At 41.2% G+C, this 19,038-nt stretch overlaps 1 protein-coding gene across 2 annotated transcripts in view; it reads right to left on the bottom strand.

The window, feature by feature from the left end:
* SHB (SH2 domain containing adaptor protein B) overlaps positions 1–19,038 on the bottom strand; it is a 79,859-nt gene that overhangs the window by 41,639 nt on the left and 19,182 nt on the right. For both annotated transcript variants that reach the window (XM_075136240.1, XM_075136241.1), the window contains exon 2: positions 15,675–15,792. In XM_075136240.1, the coding sequence (XP_074992341.1) occupies positions 15,675–15,792 (118 nt within the window). The remainder of the gene's footprint in view (positions 1–15,674; positions 15,793–19,038) is intronic.

Genomic DNA, 19,038 nt, shown 5'->3' with positions numbered 1-19,038 from the left:
CCAGGAAGACGCATTCAAAGCAACTTTACATTCCAACAATCCTGATAAAGAAAAACAATTAGGCTAGTCAGAGCAAGGGCAGGAGGGGAGAAGTCCCTTTATAATAAGCATCAATAAACCAGCAACAAAAAACATTAATATCTTCCACAGAAAGTATGTACTGAAATAAAGCAAACAAGCAAGCATACCCTGCCCAAGACAACAGGAAGTACACGTTTTTCTTCGGGGGTGGGAAGAGGCAGGGAAGACAAGGGGTGAGTGTTGGTGGACTCAAGGGAGGCTGATTAAGAAAGCAAAACACATGGGAAGAAAACCTAAATCCTGGTGGATTGGAAGAACAGCAGTACTGCTTCCAAAGGACACGAAAACTGTCCTTGGAGATGTGTTTCTTTTATGGCAGAGGCAAAGAAATAAAAAATTTAATTTTTTCAGTTCCCTGAAGGCAGAAGTTTATTCTACAAAGCCTTCCCCTTTAACACCTAATTTTCTGTTAAATAAGCAGTGATTAAACATTATAACTGCCATCTTAAAATTCATTCTTTCTGCAGACTTTACCTTTTCATTGGTGCTTTGATGCTGCTTAGCTACTTAATCCTTACACATTTCTTAGAAAGACATAGAAGAGGAGTAGGGATGCCCCTTTTATTTGGGGGAGGGGAAAAAGGATCCAAAAAACCTCCACAAGATTCTGTATATTTACTGCTGCTTGGCCCATAGCCAACTCCAGATGTTGCTACAGCCATTTGCATCATAATACTACATCCACGGTTTGGTTGTAGGTTTTCTTGACTTTTCTGATCAGGAGCACTGACCTTTGGGATTCAAGGATCATTGTTCCATGGGCTAAATGGAACAATTCAAGTGGCAACAATGCAAAATACAGACTTTGGCTCAATTAAAATCCGTGATTCTCATTCCATACTCTGAAGCTTCTAAGCTGTGTAAAAGAGGGTTCATCCCTTGTGGTAAGTGGGAATGGAAGCCCTCTTGGAAACAGTGCAGCGCAGGTATTTTCATGTACACCTGTTAGCACAATGGTTCTCACCAGCCCATGACACAAACTACAGTGTCCCAAAAAATTTATTCTAAAATTAGCACAAGCAGAACCAATACTCCTTGAAAGACATTCTAATACCAATATAGTGGCTATTTTAAACAAGCTATCACTCTCCAGTGTCAGGACAGAGAAGCTTGCAGCAAATATGACTACTATTTCCTGCAATTAGATGAGTCTTGCTACTCATGACTGCTACTGACGCTCACAATGCCCTTGCCAGCTCTCTTCAGGCACACAATCTCATCCCTTCACAGGAATCACCTTGAGAGGGGAAAGGAGTGGAAGAAGAACCCGTTCATAATGTAAATGTCATTCAATGCTTACACAGAAGGAGGACATTTTCTTGAGTCTTGTCTGCCTGTGAGAGTCTCTGCTTACTGAAAGCTTACTCAAAAGCATCAAATGAGGTAAGTACTGATCAAAAAATTTTTAGTGAGTGTAAATATTTATGTATATTTATACATTCAAGATGATATTGCAAGGGATATCTAGATGTGAGCAAAAGTGAGTTTATTGAAACCAACACAAAATATGCAACTATTTTCCTAATAGCTGGAGGTGACAATTACCAGAGAGGAGTTACCTTCTCTGCTATGTAACTAACTTAGGAGGAGCGGCTGAGGGAACTGGGGTTGTTTAGCCTGGAGAAGAGGAGGCTGAGGGGAGACCTCATCGCGCTCTACAACTACCTGAAAGGAGGTTGTAGCGAGGTGGGTGTTGGTCTCTTCTCCCAAGTAACTAGCGATAGCACAAGAGGAAATGGCCTCAAGTTGCACCAAGGGAGGTTTAGATTGAACATTAGGAGAAACTTCTTTACTGAAAGAGTGGTCAGGCCTTGGAACAGGCTGCCCAGGGAAGTGGTGGAGTCACCATCCCTGGAGGTATTTAAAAGACGTGTAGATGAGGCCCTTAGGGACATGGTGTAGTGGGCATGGTGTGTTGGGTTGACGGTTGGACTCAATGATCTTAGAGGTCTTTTCCAACCTGTATGATTCTATGATTCTATGAACTTTGAACGTGGCCTTACTTGGGATGGCAGGGGGAGGGAGCAGAGAAGAAGGGGAAGTGGATAGAGGCCTCCCTCCAGACTTAATTGCCCTGTGATACATAGCGGGGAAGAAGTTGCCTACAGGAACAACATATATGGCAGACTGAGACAGTACACTCATGTAGCCAGAAGAGCTGTCATATCTGATTTAACAAAACCAGATGAGATATTCTCTCAGCCAGACGAGATGTGGCCTTGTCTTCTTTTAGCCACCTGCTAGCATTCCCCATAGAAAGTACAAGGCAGGGAGAAGGACTGCTGCTTAAAAACTCCTAGAATAGATTTTTCCATAGACATGGTGGCTACATGGTGAAAAGCAACACAGAAATGTGAATTGCACGTTGTTTCTAAAGAAAGATCTACCCTGTGAATGATTGTGTCACTATGATTAAAAAACAAAACAAAACTGAAGCTTCCGTGATGACTAATGACCATTATTTTAATTTTGTTAGTCATTTCTCAGAAAAACTTCATTAAAACAAAGGGAAGTCAAAGTTTTGGAAGTGATACCTGATGCATCTACAAGAGATCTTTCCCTCTGACCAAGATCTCAGCAAAACCAGGCACTATCAGTACTCTGTTTCCTCCTTTTGCAGGACTTAAAAGCCACACAGCATCTGCATACTAAACCATCTGTTTTTTTCCTGTTCACTGCAAGGAACAGCCACAGTTCTTACTGGCCACAGCAATCATTTGCAATTTTGCAAATGGCAAGTTGCAAGAAACGGTGATCAGCCAGACTGATTATTTGCAGTTTTGCCCACTTTGACTTGCTTTCCCAAGGAAAGCGTTGTCCTAGTTGCAATCTTCCTGTTCTGTCACTCCAGTTGAGCTACTGGCACAATCTAGAAACTCTGACCAGTACCGAAGCACCTAATGAAGATGAATGACCATCTGTTGGATGTAAAAGCCCTCAAATGTTGGCATGGGAGATTCAGTAAACTCAAAGTCCAGCACAGTCCTGCACATGCACACAGCAAGGATCATTAATGTAGACATGAAAGATGGTCTACATTTCCTGTTCAGCTCTGGTTTAATTTAGAATTCTACCTCCGCATGAGTAGACCAAGAAAGCTGCTCAGCTATCATCACATCCAGCCATAGATTTTTGCTTTTCACAATCCGAGGCCTTGCATGCAATAAAAGACACCTGACTTGCTAGCACAGAAAAAGTGACAGGGATATGAACATTGAAATTACTGGGAAAATGTTTCAACTCTTCCCCTTTGGCCTATGATCCCTCTACTCATTGAGTCAGCTCAGCAAGTGATTGATGGAAGAAGCAACTAGTACCTAGCATTTGTAAGACTTCACCGAGCTGTCCAGCTGCTAATATTCAGTACCTTGTACTTGTTTGCAGATTTTTCTGTAGTTATTATGCTACTCAGGCAAACCCTGACTAGATCCCAATTCTATGTTGAAAGCCCACTTACAGAGCAATCTGTTAGTAATGCAGCGTTGGTTTTTTCCCCTTGGACAACACTTTTATATAACAGTACAGAACGTGAAGCGGTGTTTGAATGTATGCAGCTATTGATAAAATGCTCCAAAGTATACAGTCTATCACGTCATCACTCAAGATCATTTGTGTTTACACAGATATCTAGCCATAGCAAATAAATCTGGTTAGCATTCAGCAGAGCATCATTAAGAACAGACCCTACTGTTAAGGAAAGCAAACCACAGTTATGCAAACACCATAAATCAGTCCTCTTCTTCCCTTCTTGCAACAGAAGCATCACAAATCATGAAGAGTAACATCTGGTATTTTTCACTTAGGTCGTCAGAAAATGTCATGTTATAAAAATTCATTCCAGTCATGATCTTGATGCATACAACTGAGTCAACACTTTCTGGTAATTTTTCCAGTTACACTCTTATTTTCCAATATGCATCTCCAAACCACTAACCAACGTTCACGCAAACATTTTCAATGCACAAAACCGCACCCAAAGAGACAATTGTGGAAAGCTGAATTTTTTGTTGGGTGTTTTGTTCTTTGTTTGTCTTTAAAGAAAGATACAAAAAGATCCTTAAAAAAAGTGATTAGGAGAGGCTGTCTGTTGATGTGCTCTATATTCTACCATGATGACAAGCTTTCTCAGTGACATCTCACAACCAAAGGAAAGGGCAATAATAAGTGCTACTCAGCTTAACATACAAAAGCAATGGTATATTTGAAAGACATCACATTTTCTTCCTTTGTCTCCCTCTTCCCTTTCTACTTCAATTGAGACAGTAGCACAGACACCTTCTAGCCCACCTCAGGCTGCTTTACAGCCATAACAGCTGGAAAATCTCAAGAGGGCTCAGCTATACCATCAGAGTTTTCTGCCTTGCAGCCCATTCCAGCCAAATGAAACTGTCTGACAGACCATATGAGAGCCACAACAGCACAAGAGCCACAAAACCCACTGCTTCTTCACACAGCTTTTCAAATTACCCTCTCCACAGAAAATGAATGCAGAACTCAAAGCAAGCCCAGAATTCCTCCAGGCAAGCCTCATTTCCCCCCAGTTTGACTGGTTTGTTCTTAATTGCTAGTCTGACCTACAACAGCATCAGTTTTTCCTGCCCACATTCTGCTTCAAAAAACCAAGCTGTATGCGAACTCTCCCACTGCAAGCCACCAACACATGAAACTGAACAAGGCAGAACACAGAGCAATCTCAGATGAAGATTGAATATGTGTGTTGTTGCCAGCCTACATAAAATGCACAAAGGAAGTTGTGTTTCTGACCACTTCCCACTGAAGTTTTAAGCTCATTTTATGACACTGCTTCAAAGCCACATTAAAATGTTGGTAAACTGATATGGCAAGATGTTCAGTCTCTGTGGCAAGCAGACACAGAACTGGCTCAATCTTCAACTCTCGTTTACTTTTAAGGATGAGAAAAATCTCCTCTGGTTTGGGTTACAAAGCCAAAAAAGACGCAGGAGAAACTGTAGCTACCACATTACAGCTGATGTCAGAAACAGACTCCATTTACCTAAGGTTTCACTCATGTTTTGCCACCGGAGACTTTCAGAGTTTGCATGCAAAGCCAACAGGCAAAAATTCTATCCATTTACCAGCAAGCTAAGCACAACAAAGATGACAAAATATCACAGTTGAAAGGGTATCTTGTTCCTTCCAAGAAGTATTATGTTTACTTCACCACATGTTTAAGTAATGCTTCCTGTACCATCTTGTTTGAGCTTACTTAACTTTTCTGTACAGTACAGAGAAAAAACCAAAGTGATTTGAGTAAGAGAGAATGTAATATGAGGGGATGATTGAGAAAGTACTTCTGAGAAAAAAAATCCTCACTAGTTTAAAAAAAAAAAAAAAAACAACCCAGCAGGACCTTTGACTTGAGCACAGCTAGATGGAGAAAGGGTAGAAATTCCTTCTCACTTCATAGTGCATGTCATGTCTACTCGTTTTCTTTAAAATAAAAAAAATCTGGGTTAGTGTAGAAATACTTATTCCCAGGGTTGTAATCCTGATACTAGTTTGGTTATTGAAATGCTGCTTTTAAACATTTTCACATGGGCTTCAAACACTTCCTTTGGCAAAAGCCTCTTTGCAAAAGAGTAAGAGGAAAGAGAAGAGGAAAACAAAGCATAACTTGGAAGAAGAGGCATACGAGTGCAACAAGGGACTTGCTTTTTGTCCCAAGTGCTGCCAGTCTCATTTTTTCTTTTAGCATCACTGTTCCAGCTCCAACTAACAAATCCCTGTAAAGCTCATCAGCAACAGTCCACGTTTCTCCCAAGCTGCTGACTCTTCATGTAAAAAATTCTCTCCATCCTGCTTTTGAGGAATGTGGCAGAAGAACAATAGAACTGGGACCAGTTTGGCAAGATTGAGGGCTGAACTGATAAGTCAGCAAGATGTACCACTGATGTTCCCCACCCAATAAAGTGACACTCCTCCCAGTCAGAGCCAACAGCAAGAGTTTACAGTGCTCCCTTCCTTTTCCATGCAGATCATAGTGGTATCAGTCACCTATATTTCCATCACACTGCCAGCTGAAAAGCACCCAGAATTTCTGCCAATGGACTCCAGGCAGGCATATATAGGCCCAGTCCAGCCTGCAAGCCCATCTGTCCAGCCTCTGCTCCTTCATCCCAAGAAGGGATAGTGAACAGCTGTCAGGAATCATACTCACTCCTGCAACAGCAACAGCATGCTTTCAGCATGCATATTCCCTCATCCAGTGTTACCTCCAGAAAACTGGGATATTTATGGATGACCCCCTGCTCAAGCTATATTTCAGCAGATTGCTTCTTTATGCCTCATAAGCACCTGTCTGGTCTTTCCAGTACTGGGAGCATACTGACATAGTGGCAAAGCTGGAAAGGGACTGAGACCAAACAAACACGGATTCCCACAAGCTAGCCTGGGATGTCCTGATTGTCACAGCCATTTCTCACTTTCACAGAACAGCTACAGATTAGTCGCAGGATCATAGGATAAGTTAGGTTAAAGAAGATCTCAGGAAGTCATCTTGTTCAATCTCCTACTCAAAGCAGGGTCAGTTATGAGATCAGATGAGGTTACTCAGGTTCTGGTTCCTCAGTTCAGTCTTGAAAAACTCTAAAGATGGAGACTACACAATCTCACTGGGCAACCTCCTCCACCATTTGACTGTCCTCACAGTGAGAATTTTTTTTCATTACATTCAGTTGGAACCTCTCATTTCAGTTTATGTTCACTGCCTCTCACCCTTTCCAGGCATGGAAAGGACAGATGGAACACTGATGAAATCAGAAGAAATCGCAGTCTACAGAACTCTGCTTTCCAGGGAAAATGCAGAACAGTTTCATTTTTAATTTACTTGATCCAGTTTGAGGGTTTACACAACCACACGAATCTTTAGAATCTCCCTTAGCTGCCACATGCCCTCATGCACAGGCACATTCTACATAAAAGAATCCTTTGCAGCAAGCTGACATTCATCTTTTCTATCTCACTGGATGGCCAGAGCCAACATATCTTGCACTAGGGGGTAGGGGTGGGGGGAGGAGGGTGAAAGCAAGATGGGAGGGAGACTAGAATGACCTTCAACAGAGCAGCAGCAAGTTGCTTAATCCAGCAAGATATGAAATAAGAAAACAAGGAGCTCTTCCACCTTTGTAGCCAAAAGATTTCCAAGACTTCCAGTGAATTCAGACTTCACTGAATTCTTCTCACTCTAGGGTCACAGTTCTCTTTTTTGTATTTCTCAAGAGACAGCTGCTAGATTTCTAAAATAACAGATCTTCTTGGACCACACAGACCTCAGTGCTCCTCAGACTGCTGCCAGTAGCATCCCTGTCTTGAAGGGACAAGCAATTCACATCCAATATTGAAAGGACCACTGTTCTTAAGAAAAGCAGCCCAAAATCTTGAAACTTGTCTGGGGGTGAGGGTGATGGGGTAGAGGGAGAGGGAAGACCTGTGGTAACTGGCAAGCTAAAACAGACACAGAATCAAAGAAACACGTTAAGAAACTTAAATATAACCTTCTATGCCAAAGGCAATGCTGTGTTTAAACCACATACAGGCACCAAGGAATAAGCACCATCATACGTTACAGATGTTGCTTGTATTAGGGAAGCAGATAGGTTTTGTCTAAGTAACCCTCTTGATCAAAGTGGCTAGAAACTTCTTTATCAATTTGATGCAGGGAGCTTTCCGAACTGTGAGCAAGGGTTTAATAGTATTTTGAGCTCAATGTTTTCTCTTTTCCAACCATCCAAGCATCCGTTCCTTTACTTTTTTTTTGTGGAAGAACATCGGCTAGATTCATGAGACACTGAGCAAGTAAATTGCGTGAATGAAGTTAAGTTCCTTCCACATGCACCCTCACTTAGCCTATTATGATGCTGACCTACCTTGTCAAAGTTCTGGACATCTTGTTCCCATTATTTTGGGCGTAAGTTGTGTCTTAATGAGAAGAAGTAGCAAGAAACTGAAAAAAAACTCAATTTGTATTCGGGTTTGTGATTCAAGTTGCACCACTTGGTCCATTTCCAGACTACATTGAGTCACAAGGGCAAGATGAGGGTGTTGAAACTGTGTGGGGGGGAGACATTTAAATCTTGGCTTAAACCCATTCTGGACAATATGTTTGTACACTGAAACTAAGCAACAAAATTCTGTACATGCAACTGATGCATTGAGTGGCAAGACACATGGTCTCTCTCTTTCTAACTCCTATTCCAGACCAAGGTCATGGGATGGTTACTCTTTCAGGAAAAGGCCAATTTTACAGTTACCCAGCTGTATAGAGTAGAGATGAAGAGTTAGTTTTTTATTTTCATGCATTTGTAAGCTCTTATGCACTATCCAGAGCAGCAAGCACCGCCATAATATTAAACATTAGAGAGAATGCCTTAAACTATTTTAGGGGAGGAGACAGATTTAAACATAGAGGAATGCTATTCATTTTATGCACAGCTGGTTTTCACCCCCAGTTATGCATCTAGTTATAGCAACCACAACACACCACAGTCTCTCCCAACATGAGAAATAAGATACTCTATACATTCTGGCCTTATCTCCTCATACTCACTGATGGAGTGTGAAGTGCTCCATGAAGACAGGAAGAGAAGTACCATCCTGACAACTGGTCATGGATCTAAAGTGATACAGTTTCACAGCACATGTGAGATCTAGTGCTTTCCTCAGAGAGAAGGTAAGGACTTATGTTGAAGCAGATCCAGCATTATTTCAAACATGGCTCAATTCATACACGTCAGACCTAATGCGAATGAGGAAGTCCTCTTCTATAATTGTCTCCCTAGACAATTTCTTTCCTCTAAATCATTGCTGAATGAAATCTCTGTCCAAATTTCTAATGAAATAAGAAACAACTTGAAATAGATGCTGAAGCCCAGGAAGTTTCTAACTAACATTACTTTTAGCATATTTTAAAGAAGGAGCACAGTTGTTCAGAACATATGTCCTCACTTCTGCTGGGTTGCAGGGAATTCTGCACTGCAATCAGGCTAGCAGCAGGTGAGAGCCAAGCTCTATAAACATACACAGTAACACTAGCACTATGCTCCAAATGATGGGTATGCTCAGGACACATCAGATATCCCCTTCTTTGTCAGGTCTAGGAAGAGCTCCCCAAGATTTCCAGTGCAGCTCTTTAGAAAACTCCCAATATGTAAATAAAGCTTACCAGTCACAAGCTTACTTCTGTGTGCTATTGAGCTTCTTCAAATCTCACCCAGTGTCTCTCCACATTGCAAACGATGAGTTGAGAGCCCATACATATCAAATTTCAAGAGCGAAGAGTTACCTTGCACTTTTTCCCACTTCTTTTTTAAGAAAAAAAGCTTAAAACTTGTTCTGATAGAATGAGCAGCATGTAGTCTTATTCACACGATGTTGTGGCAACAGGACAATGAACATAAGAGTTCTAGTAAGGAATCCACAATACCATATGAGATGGATTGATGATGGATAAATTCTCATTTTGGGCTGATTTCTAGTCATGGCTAGCCTAGTGTTAGGTCCTCAAATAAAATTTAGAATTGGAACACACAGAAATGTAGGAACAAGAGAAGAAGCTTAAAGTCTTTTGAAAACTATGCCAGCTGTTGAGCTTAGCAGCCAAACACACTGCCTCTTCTGTGTTGGCTACAGCTGTTTGCCATGTTCAAATACAAGCAGATAGCAAATCTTAAACAGAGTCACTACAGTGCTTAAAGATCACAGGTTGGCTTGCTAGGCTCAGTGACATTCACTAGGCCAGGAATGTTCTTTCTAAACATCCCATGCTGTATACGTGCTGATTTATGTGGCCTAATATTTATCAAAGTAATTATCTTTGTTCTTTTTACATTATTTGCAGAGGTAAACTCGGCGCCAACAAGCAAGATGCCAGAGGACACCTGGTAAAGGATTTTACAAGAACTGACTCACCACCAATGTGCTATAGTGACTATTCAGATGAAGTTACATGTCTGAACAAAAAAAACAGCCTCTCCAGTTACAAGGGAAACTGACACCCAAGACCTCTTGAAGTAGGTGAAGGTTCATGGGAATGTTGTTTTCCCCACACTCCCAGCATTTCTGTGATAGCTTGCAGCAAGACAGAGCTACTGCTCCTAGCATGTCCATGGGGAGTTCCCAGTTAAGGCAGGTGCACTGCTTTTGCTAGGCTGCCTGTCATGCATTGGAGATTCCATTGTGACTCAGGCACAGACTCTTACCGCAGTCCCTAGAGAAAAGCAGTGAAGTATATAAAGGCATTTGCTCTTCTAGCACTGCCTGCACTTAGAGAGACAGCTCAGCTTTCTGCATTCATGGGGAGGGAGGCAAAACACAAAATCCCTAGGTGTGAGCTAGTTAAAGTTGCCTACTGCTGTTCTACTGCATAGCCAGGATGATGTATATAGAGACAGGATGATAAATACACAGAAAAAGAAGAAAGGAAGGAGGATTAATGTTGTGAGCCTGTGAACAAAGCTGTGAATTTCCTTTGGAATTCTCTCTAACATCCCCTTGTTCAGTCTCAAAAAAGCTCCTACTGACAGAATTCTCACATTTATTAAGGCCCCTCTGGATGGAGGGGATGGAGGCTCTGCCCTTCCTCATCAAGTACTTTCTCTATTTTTTGTTCACCTTTGCTGATCGTGCAGATGTGTCATCACCCAGGTTGATGAATGCATCGAACCACACATGCAAGACAACAGGCATCTCAGTGCCATGATCCAAATGCTCTAGAGCATCCCTAGAAATAATTTCCAGCTCTTCAGGTCCAGCCCACAGATCCTTCTTGTGTACCAGTTACCCATCCCTGGAGCATGTACATGAGCTCATCTGTTCAGTCTGCCCTACACAGACCAGGTTTGTGTGAGGAAGGACATGTTCTTTTCAGATTTAACTACATCCGGGAGACTTGAATTCAGCTTTCCATTTATGGCCAGAAGTCCTTTTGCAACTTATTTAGATATTCCAGTCTTCAAGGGATACCGGCGGCATGCTGCTTTGCTGATTCAGGACTGACTCAATGCACATTGAGTACTTCCCCTGATCTCATGGGTCAGCGTATCCCACCCACAAGATCTAACATGCCTAGGTCCCAGGACAACTGTGTGACTAGTCTCTTGTGAGAACTGCATCAATAACAAAACTAAATTCCTGCTACCTCAAACACCTGCCATTGAATATCTGGAAGGAGATTTTTTATGCCCTGAGTAGCCTCTAAAGTTACTGCCAACAGAAGAGAGGCACAGTGTATATTTTATCAATAGTGCTATGACAGCCTTCTGAAGTCTGTTCACAACACAGCATTTGCTCCATGAGGAATACCATGGAAAGTAACTATTTTCAGAAATGCTACCCATTGAAGTCTACAGAATTCTGAAATACAAGAAGAGGGGTTTCTCTCTTCTACCATATCCCTGAGGCAGATGCATGACACAGAGGCCAGAGCTCCATGCAGGGGCTCATGCCCCTGGCACAGTGCTAGGTAATGCCTAAAAAAAACAAAGGAAAAACATGGTGTACATTCAAATTTCCAGGCAGGGCACAGACCTAAGGCACTTCTAGGCCTCTAAGAAATCAGGTCAAACCATTGTCCTAACTCAAGGGCCTCCCTGCCCCAACTCTCCTTCACTACCCATTCTAGAGCACAGAAAACACAGCTGCTGATGTGGAAAAGACAGCAGTGTTTGTCCAACACACATCCCTCAAGGTAGGCATGCCCCTCAGATAACGCTTTTTACTTCCCCACTCACAGAACCCACCCCCCACATTTTTGATAATGTGGCTCCAAATTAGTTTGAGACTTGAACTGACCTTAATTTTACTATTGTTCAAGTAAACTGATTTTTATATTATAGCATGTATCATGCTAGGCACCTTGTACTCAAAAAATTGTGAGTTGGAGGTAAGGGACTTCCTTCAGAGCCAAGCAGCAAGTTAAGAAGGGCAACAGATGCTGTCTATTATCTCATTCTTGTAGCCAGTATTCCTTATCATACCTTAAAAGGATACAGTTCTTTGTGCAACAACTTGGCTGACAGCATGTCTCCATCTGAGTGATGATCCAAAATTTGATCCTCCTCCAAAGGTGAGTTTTAGATGCATTCTATGATTCAGCACACAGATGGCTGTGGTATAGACTGCCTTGATTTGGCATTTGATTGCAAATGTTTCATGCAGTCTCAGGACTTGACCTAATTCCTTCTGAGAGGCAGAGATACCTGGAAAAGCTGTGTCAACACAAGCAGTTGTCAGGAGCAAGCGGAAAGGCACCATCCCTTCCAGCTCACAGGGTATGGCTGGGATAGAGCCTTATGACTTTAAAGGGATTTTAAAGGGAAAAAAGATACCAACATTTTTCCCCGGTATAACCATATCCATGAATTGAGGACACCTTTCCTCCTTTCAGGTAAGGGATTACCACAAAACAAACAAACCCTTCTCCAGTATTTTACATCCAGAGCAGGCTGATGGGAGTAAATACTCAGGTGGAACCTAACTTCTCTTCTTCTGGCATTCCCTGAGAAGAACGGATGATGGAACAGCCTGGATGTTATGGCCACCACCAGTCTGGCCTGACAGAGTATCAACTCTGATACAATAGTGTATCAACTATTCACTTCTGTTCAAATGCAGCACCTCCAGCCACTACTCCTCTGGGGAGCTCTGTCTCAAGCATGAAGTACCTCCTACACCTGATCCAAGCAATGATACTTGGTTACAGGCTTGGTAAGGTAGCATAGGCCTGTTTCTGTGATGGGCCACATGTTATTGCAGCAGTTATTGCTGCAGCTACAGACTGATGCTAGGGGAAAAATAAGAACTGAAAGCTTGCATAAGAAAGCACTGGAAACACCATACTTACAACACATTTGTATAGAAAGTCTAGCCCTTGCAAGGGAACAATGAGGATTTATACTGCTGTTCCAAGAGAGAACAGTTCTTTCAGCTGTTAGACAGCTCAGATGTGGGTTTGCAGCTTTATGAGGAACCCCAGTCACAGTAATGTTCTATTGCATTGTTTCTTCTTTCCTCTTCTCTTTGCCTCCAATCCTTCCTCATCTATTTCTTGCTAAGATGTGGTTATCCAGGCAGTATCAGCAATGCCAGTATCTTCTTAGCAGGTTACTTTTTTCTTCCTGGTCCACCTACTTCTCAGCATCCTTAGAAATCAGCATCTTCTCAGCTATCTCTACTTGTTTTCATGCATGCACGCATGCATTCATGATAGCAGCCAGGCCAGGATCTGACTCCATGCATAGTCCAGGATACAGTATGTCAGATACTAAGATCACAGAGAAATTCCTTCATACATCTGAATTTACACTGGAACATCCAATCCCCAAACAGGCTGGGGATAAGGTAAAGATGCAACACTGTTCCTGCGGCTTTGGGAGCACACCCACTCAAGCTGAGACTCATACTGCACAGCACACCAGGAACTGGATTCCCAGGGATTTTCTCTGAACTTCTGGCATGGACTTCCTGAAGACAGGACAGACACTTATGAATATCAGCACAGGCCAGCAGATGAGTTTGGCTGCCAGGAAATGACAGCTTCCTATAAACATGCTTTTGTTCTCAATATGTTATACCTTAGTCTCAGGTCAAGCCTTTCCTCGAAAAGTCTTTCCAAACCTTGGCATAAAGGTTGCTTTCTTCAATCAACATAACCACAAATCTGGAAGACAGTATTTTTGTGGGACACTATCAGCAGAAGAAACTTCAAGCCTGATTAAATCCAATTCTAACCACAGACAGACTCTGGAATCAGGTAGACCATTCAATAGTTTATTGAAATCATCAACTTTAAGGCTTTTTCTTTTTTTTTTTAATTAAACATCAACTAAGAAGCAACTGCATCACAACGGTGAGCCCACAGAGCTTTGAGGGAGGAAGAATAAGTTTTGAATGAACATATTAGTTATTTCAGACATCATACACTTCTATTCAGGTGTAAGCTTAACTTCTCAAATTGAAGTAATAGGGTCTTATTTCATATGGACATTTGCTTTTGCCTAATCCGCTACTAATTCAAGGAGCGTGCAGCACACACAAAAGCTTTAGGCTCCTATTTCAAACTAGCCCTTACACCTGGTTTCCAGAGTTGATCAAGAGCTAGGGTACATCTGTAAACTAGGAATAACTGACAAAAGGCTGTTTTGTTTTCTGTCTCTCCTAACGTGCATTCTGCTGGGGTATGCAGATTCCCCCTTTCTGGGATTAACCCATGTTAAATACAGTCAGAAGAACTTCTCCAGATTAGTATAGCTAAATGGATAGCCATATAACATTCTTTTGTTCATCAGACAGCACAGCTAACAAACAAACATAACAAACAAAGCAGTAAGTATTTTGAGGCCAACAAAACTGCAGTCCAAAGATCTTCTTTAGAAGTAGTAGATACATAATAAAACTCACCCGGGAAATCAGGTACTACTCAACTATCAACATTATCAACTAGAATGAATAAATTTACACCAATGAGAAATAAAAGCTCCCAGGCCCTCTATAAGATATGAAAACTTCCAAACAATATAGTCTACATGTCATTTCCTGTGTCTCTCTTCAGAAATGCTATTTAAGAAAAGAAAAATAGGAACACTTGCATGAAAAAAGGATCTTTGCATCCAACAGCCTCATCTTCCCCCACTGATTAATCTTTCCCGAGGGCCCAAAACAGGAGCTGCCAATAGAAAAGGAAAGCATACAATCAACTTAACTGGGCACAAGAGTGACTTTTACCTCATAATAAGAAAAAGACGACCTGCTGTACAAATCCAAGAAAGGCACAATTGGTCTGCACAAATATGTGTGTTGACTGAGTGAAAACATCATAAATTAAAAATATATGGCCCCATACCCCAGAAAAGTTTGCAGACTGCACAGCCAGCAAGTAGGAGATGGATGCAGATAATATGAGGAAAATACACGGACAATACAGTTGCATAATGCCGGGACAAGGGGTTCAAACAGTCCAAACTCCTACAACAATACCACCATTAACCATCTCCCTACATGACAGAAGAGGAAGGACACTACCAAGAATAACAGTTAAAGGCTCACAGGCATCCTAAAGTGTTTCATTTTGACCATTGGTATAAAAAATACATCAGAAAAATGAGGAAGGAAGGAAGGAAGCTACACAAAGGTGTAGCTTTGCAGCCCTCCTCCAACAGAGGGAAGACCAACAAGCCTGAACCTGATTGAGGGAAAAAAGGCCATAAGCAAATTGATCAACTGTTTTTAAGTGAACTAACACAATGTCATGTTTTGGCCATCCCTACTACATACACAGATGACAGCCTTGACATTGCCAAGCTAAGCAATACGCACTCCAACTCCAACTGCTCACATTTTCATCTTCCCACATAACAGTACAAACCATCTATATGCAATAGTGAGGTCCAGAGCAGTATTTTTAGATATCAGGACATGTGCAGGCACATGAAAAGCCTCCACGGCATTTACTGTTGACTACCCAACCATCTTCAGAAACATGGTTTTGCATGCCAAAGGACATTTGTTCCATAGCTGCTGTAATATCCATGTGAACTGCCATGCAATTAAAGCTCATATGTGCAATTGTCTTTTCTTACCAGTCATTATTCTCTGGGCTTCATACGGTTCCATATAGCCAGTGTTCTCCCCTTTTCCCATTCTGTTCAACTCACTTTTGGCATCAAATGGATCTGAGTAGTCATCAGCTATCAATACCTGAAAGACAGGAAAGTAACTGTTACTAGAATCTCCAGTCAGATGTGCCAACAAAGGCAGTAACACCCTGCCAGCAAAAAAAGTGTTTCACACAGCCGCATCCTATCCTTCAAAGTACAGTCTGAGTTCAGAGGACAAATACACAATTGCCACAAATCAGTTACTAAATGGTGCTGAAATAGAAGTGTGCTCCTGTTCATACCAGAAACCTCACAAAGGCAGACTCTATATCAAAAGATTTCTGACGAGCACAAGATATGGAATAATTGGAATGGACAAATTAGAAAGATCCAATCAGCCAGCACATTCAATCCAGTGCAATTCTTACCAGAGAAGTTTGCTAATATTCAGCGAGAAAAGCACGCTTTCACTCACATTTACTTCACCCCCTCTGCTTTTTAGGTTTATCAGCTACAACTGAAAATATTGCTAAAAATTTTTCAAAGAAATAGTCAAAGGCTATTCTTTTCACTGCATTAATAAGAAGCTTTGTAATTTTAGTTCTCAGTTGAAAAGGAACAAGACACAAAACAAGATTCTTGTTTAAACTTAGTTCCTTGAACCCATCTGTGCAATCTTTCTCTACAATGAACACTGTATTTACCTGTATTTTGTGAACTAGGACAAAAGGCAGCAAAAAGAAATTATCTGTCAGGCGAACAACTTTCCTTCCTCCATTAGGAGACTAGAAAAACCTGAAGGTTAGAAAATCTCACCCCTTACTCTACATTACCACGCTCCCCTGACCCCTGCAAAACCATTGTATGCTGTGTAAGTCCCATTGGTTATATAGGTTTTTTAATCAGCTGATTAAAGTAACAGGAATCACTCCTCCCTGTTACTGAAGGGGTAGAGTTAATCTTGGTTTCTAGAAATTGACAGGGGGACAGGGCAAAGAAAAAAATTTTCATATGAGAATTACTGCAGAGCACAGAGATGTAATGTAGGACAGGCAAAAGAGTCTGAAGCAGAGAAAGCAGAAGTAGGCCTCAGCATCAGAATCCCACAGAATCATAAAATAATTCAGGTGAGAAAGAACCCCAGGAGATCACCCTGTCCAACCCCTCACTCAAAGAAGGAGCTTAAAGGGTTCTGCCCTGAAGGCCTGCTATCTTTAAGAGGGATTTTTCAACCAAGACTCTTTGTGTCCCACCAGTTACTTTACATCTTTAAGTACCAGTATGACTGACAGCAGACTGCTGTTCCAAGAGCTTCAATCTTTTCAACAAAGAACCAGCTATGAGACTCTAGCTGCATCTGTTTCTGTCTCCTGCTGCCACCATACCCCACCAGACAAAGCAAAAAACAGGACACATGAGCATTTCCAGATCAAACACCTGCACAAATGCTATGGAGTGAATGAACACTGTATTACAAAAGGCAAAGATCTCCTTTAAGATTAGGGAACAAAACATCTAACACATTTCAGAGTCACTACTCAGGTCCTGCAACACTGCCACACGGCAATTTTATACTACTTATTTTGCTTACAAAAAAAAAAAATAAACCAAACCAAACAAAAAAAAACAAACCAAAACAAAAAAACAGTCAACCAAAATACCCCACCACATTCCTCAGCATAAGCTTCCTACCCTGGACTATAGATCACTCGCAAGCACATTATAAAGAAGGGACATTTTAGAAGATGTATTTGTTATCACTGAACACAGAGATGTGAGTGTCAGAGCAAGACTTAGCTGTCCTACAGTCACAGGTTAACAGCTGCGATACCAAAGTATCTGGGATTGATGTTCTAATTATAAATTAATTGTGTTTTGCTCCACTCAAAGTTTAAAGTGACTATAAGTTTCTGTTTGACCAGAAGCCACCAGATTGACATGGATAATAGAGGAAGGAAAAAATAATTCTTTCTCTCATTTAGTGTCTGAAATTAGTGAAATTAGCTTTATTATTGTGAAAAACAGTTAACCCAAGGAAAAAAGTCCCCTCCCCCACGTCTGGCAACGTATGCCCAAGCAGCAAATCAGATGACAGCAGCTGCACACACTTAAGACAAAGACAACACGTGTATCATGCAGCAGTAATTTCTCCTAGTCACAAGGACAGGTTTATCTCCAAAAGTACTGCCATCCATTTAGTCTTCTGACGCAATCTTGTCAAGAGCTGCTGGATGATGGCATGGGCTCTGTGCTGCTCTCTTATTACAAATGTTGACAAGTAATACTTGCCAACCCTTAGCATAACTGTACTAAAACATGAAACGGAAAGCAGTCTAACACAGTTATTTGATATTTCTTCTTCTCTGTTTGCCAAAAATATACTAGGAGGAAAATTATAGATATAAAATGCTGTCAAACAAGATAAAAATCAAGACTGATTTGCTTTAAGCATGATGGTAACATATTCAAGAGTTTACTGTACTGAACATGAACAGAAGAATTAAAGCAACTAGCTTGTTATTCAGAAGAGGTCAAAAAAAGCAAACACTGTGTTCTAACAAGGAAAGTTTAAAAAATGTAAGGAGGTCCAAACCCACATTATTTCATTATTGTATTTATTACTATTATTATATTTTATTATCTGTAAATCTGTACGGGATTAGATTGAGGCTGGAAATATATCCACTACCGTAATCCCTGGAGTGAAAACTTCCCCTAGCTTGGACAGTGGATGTAAACTCCTCCCCTTCAGACGAATAATAGTGTCACAAGCACTATGAAATTCAATACAGCTCACTATAACTATGTTTTCAATCAGGTCACCTATCCAATTTGTCAAATTGGGTAATTTGACACTCCCCCCCAAAAAAACCCAAATGACCACTTCCCCCCAAAAAAACCCAAAACAACAAAAAAAACCCTAAAACCAAAACCGCCAAACAAATCCCAAACCCACTTTTCAGCACTCAGGCAGGCAGAAAGAGCAGTCTGTTTCACCTTCCTGGAGCTGTATATCTGTATTTCCTTATTAAAAGTAGCTTTACAGCTCTGAGCTGTCAGAGCACTCACCAGGCGACTGTTACTGTTTCCATATATATTAAAATTTACTAATTCTCAGCTTAGATATAGCAGCTGGCCAGTGCCAACATTTGATTTCTTCTATACTTGCTAACAGCTATAAATTCTCCACTCCTAGGAAGGTTCAAGTTTTTCTACTTCTTTCAAAAAGAAGTGTTAATTCAAAAAGGCTTGAAAACCTCAAATGAGTATGCTTGTTAGTTCTATTATAACTATACCTATTGTAAATGTCTAAACTCCTTCTCACAATCCCATTACGGAAAATTAT

This window comes from Calonectris borealis, chromosome Z (assembly GCF_964195595.1).
Source record: "Calonectris borealis chromosome Z, bCalBor7.hap1.2, whole genome shotgun sequence".
NCBI classification, from domain to species: Eukaryota; Metazoa; Chordata; class Aves; order Procellariiformes; family Procellariidae; genus Calonectris; species Calonectris borealis.
The sequence above is the reverse complement of the archived record's forward strand: the minus strand, read 5'-3'. Positions and strand labels throughout refer to the sequence as shown.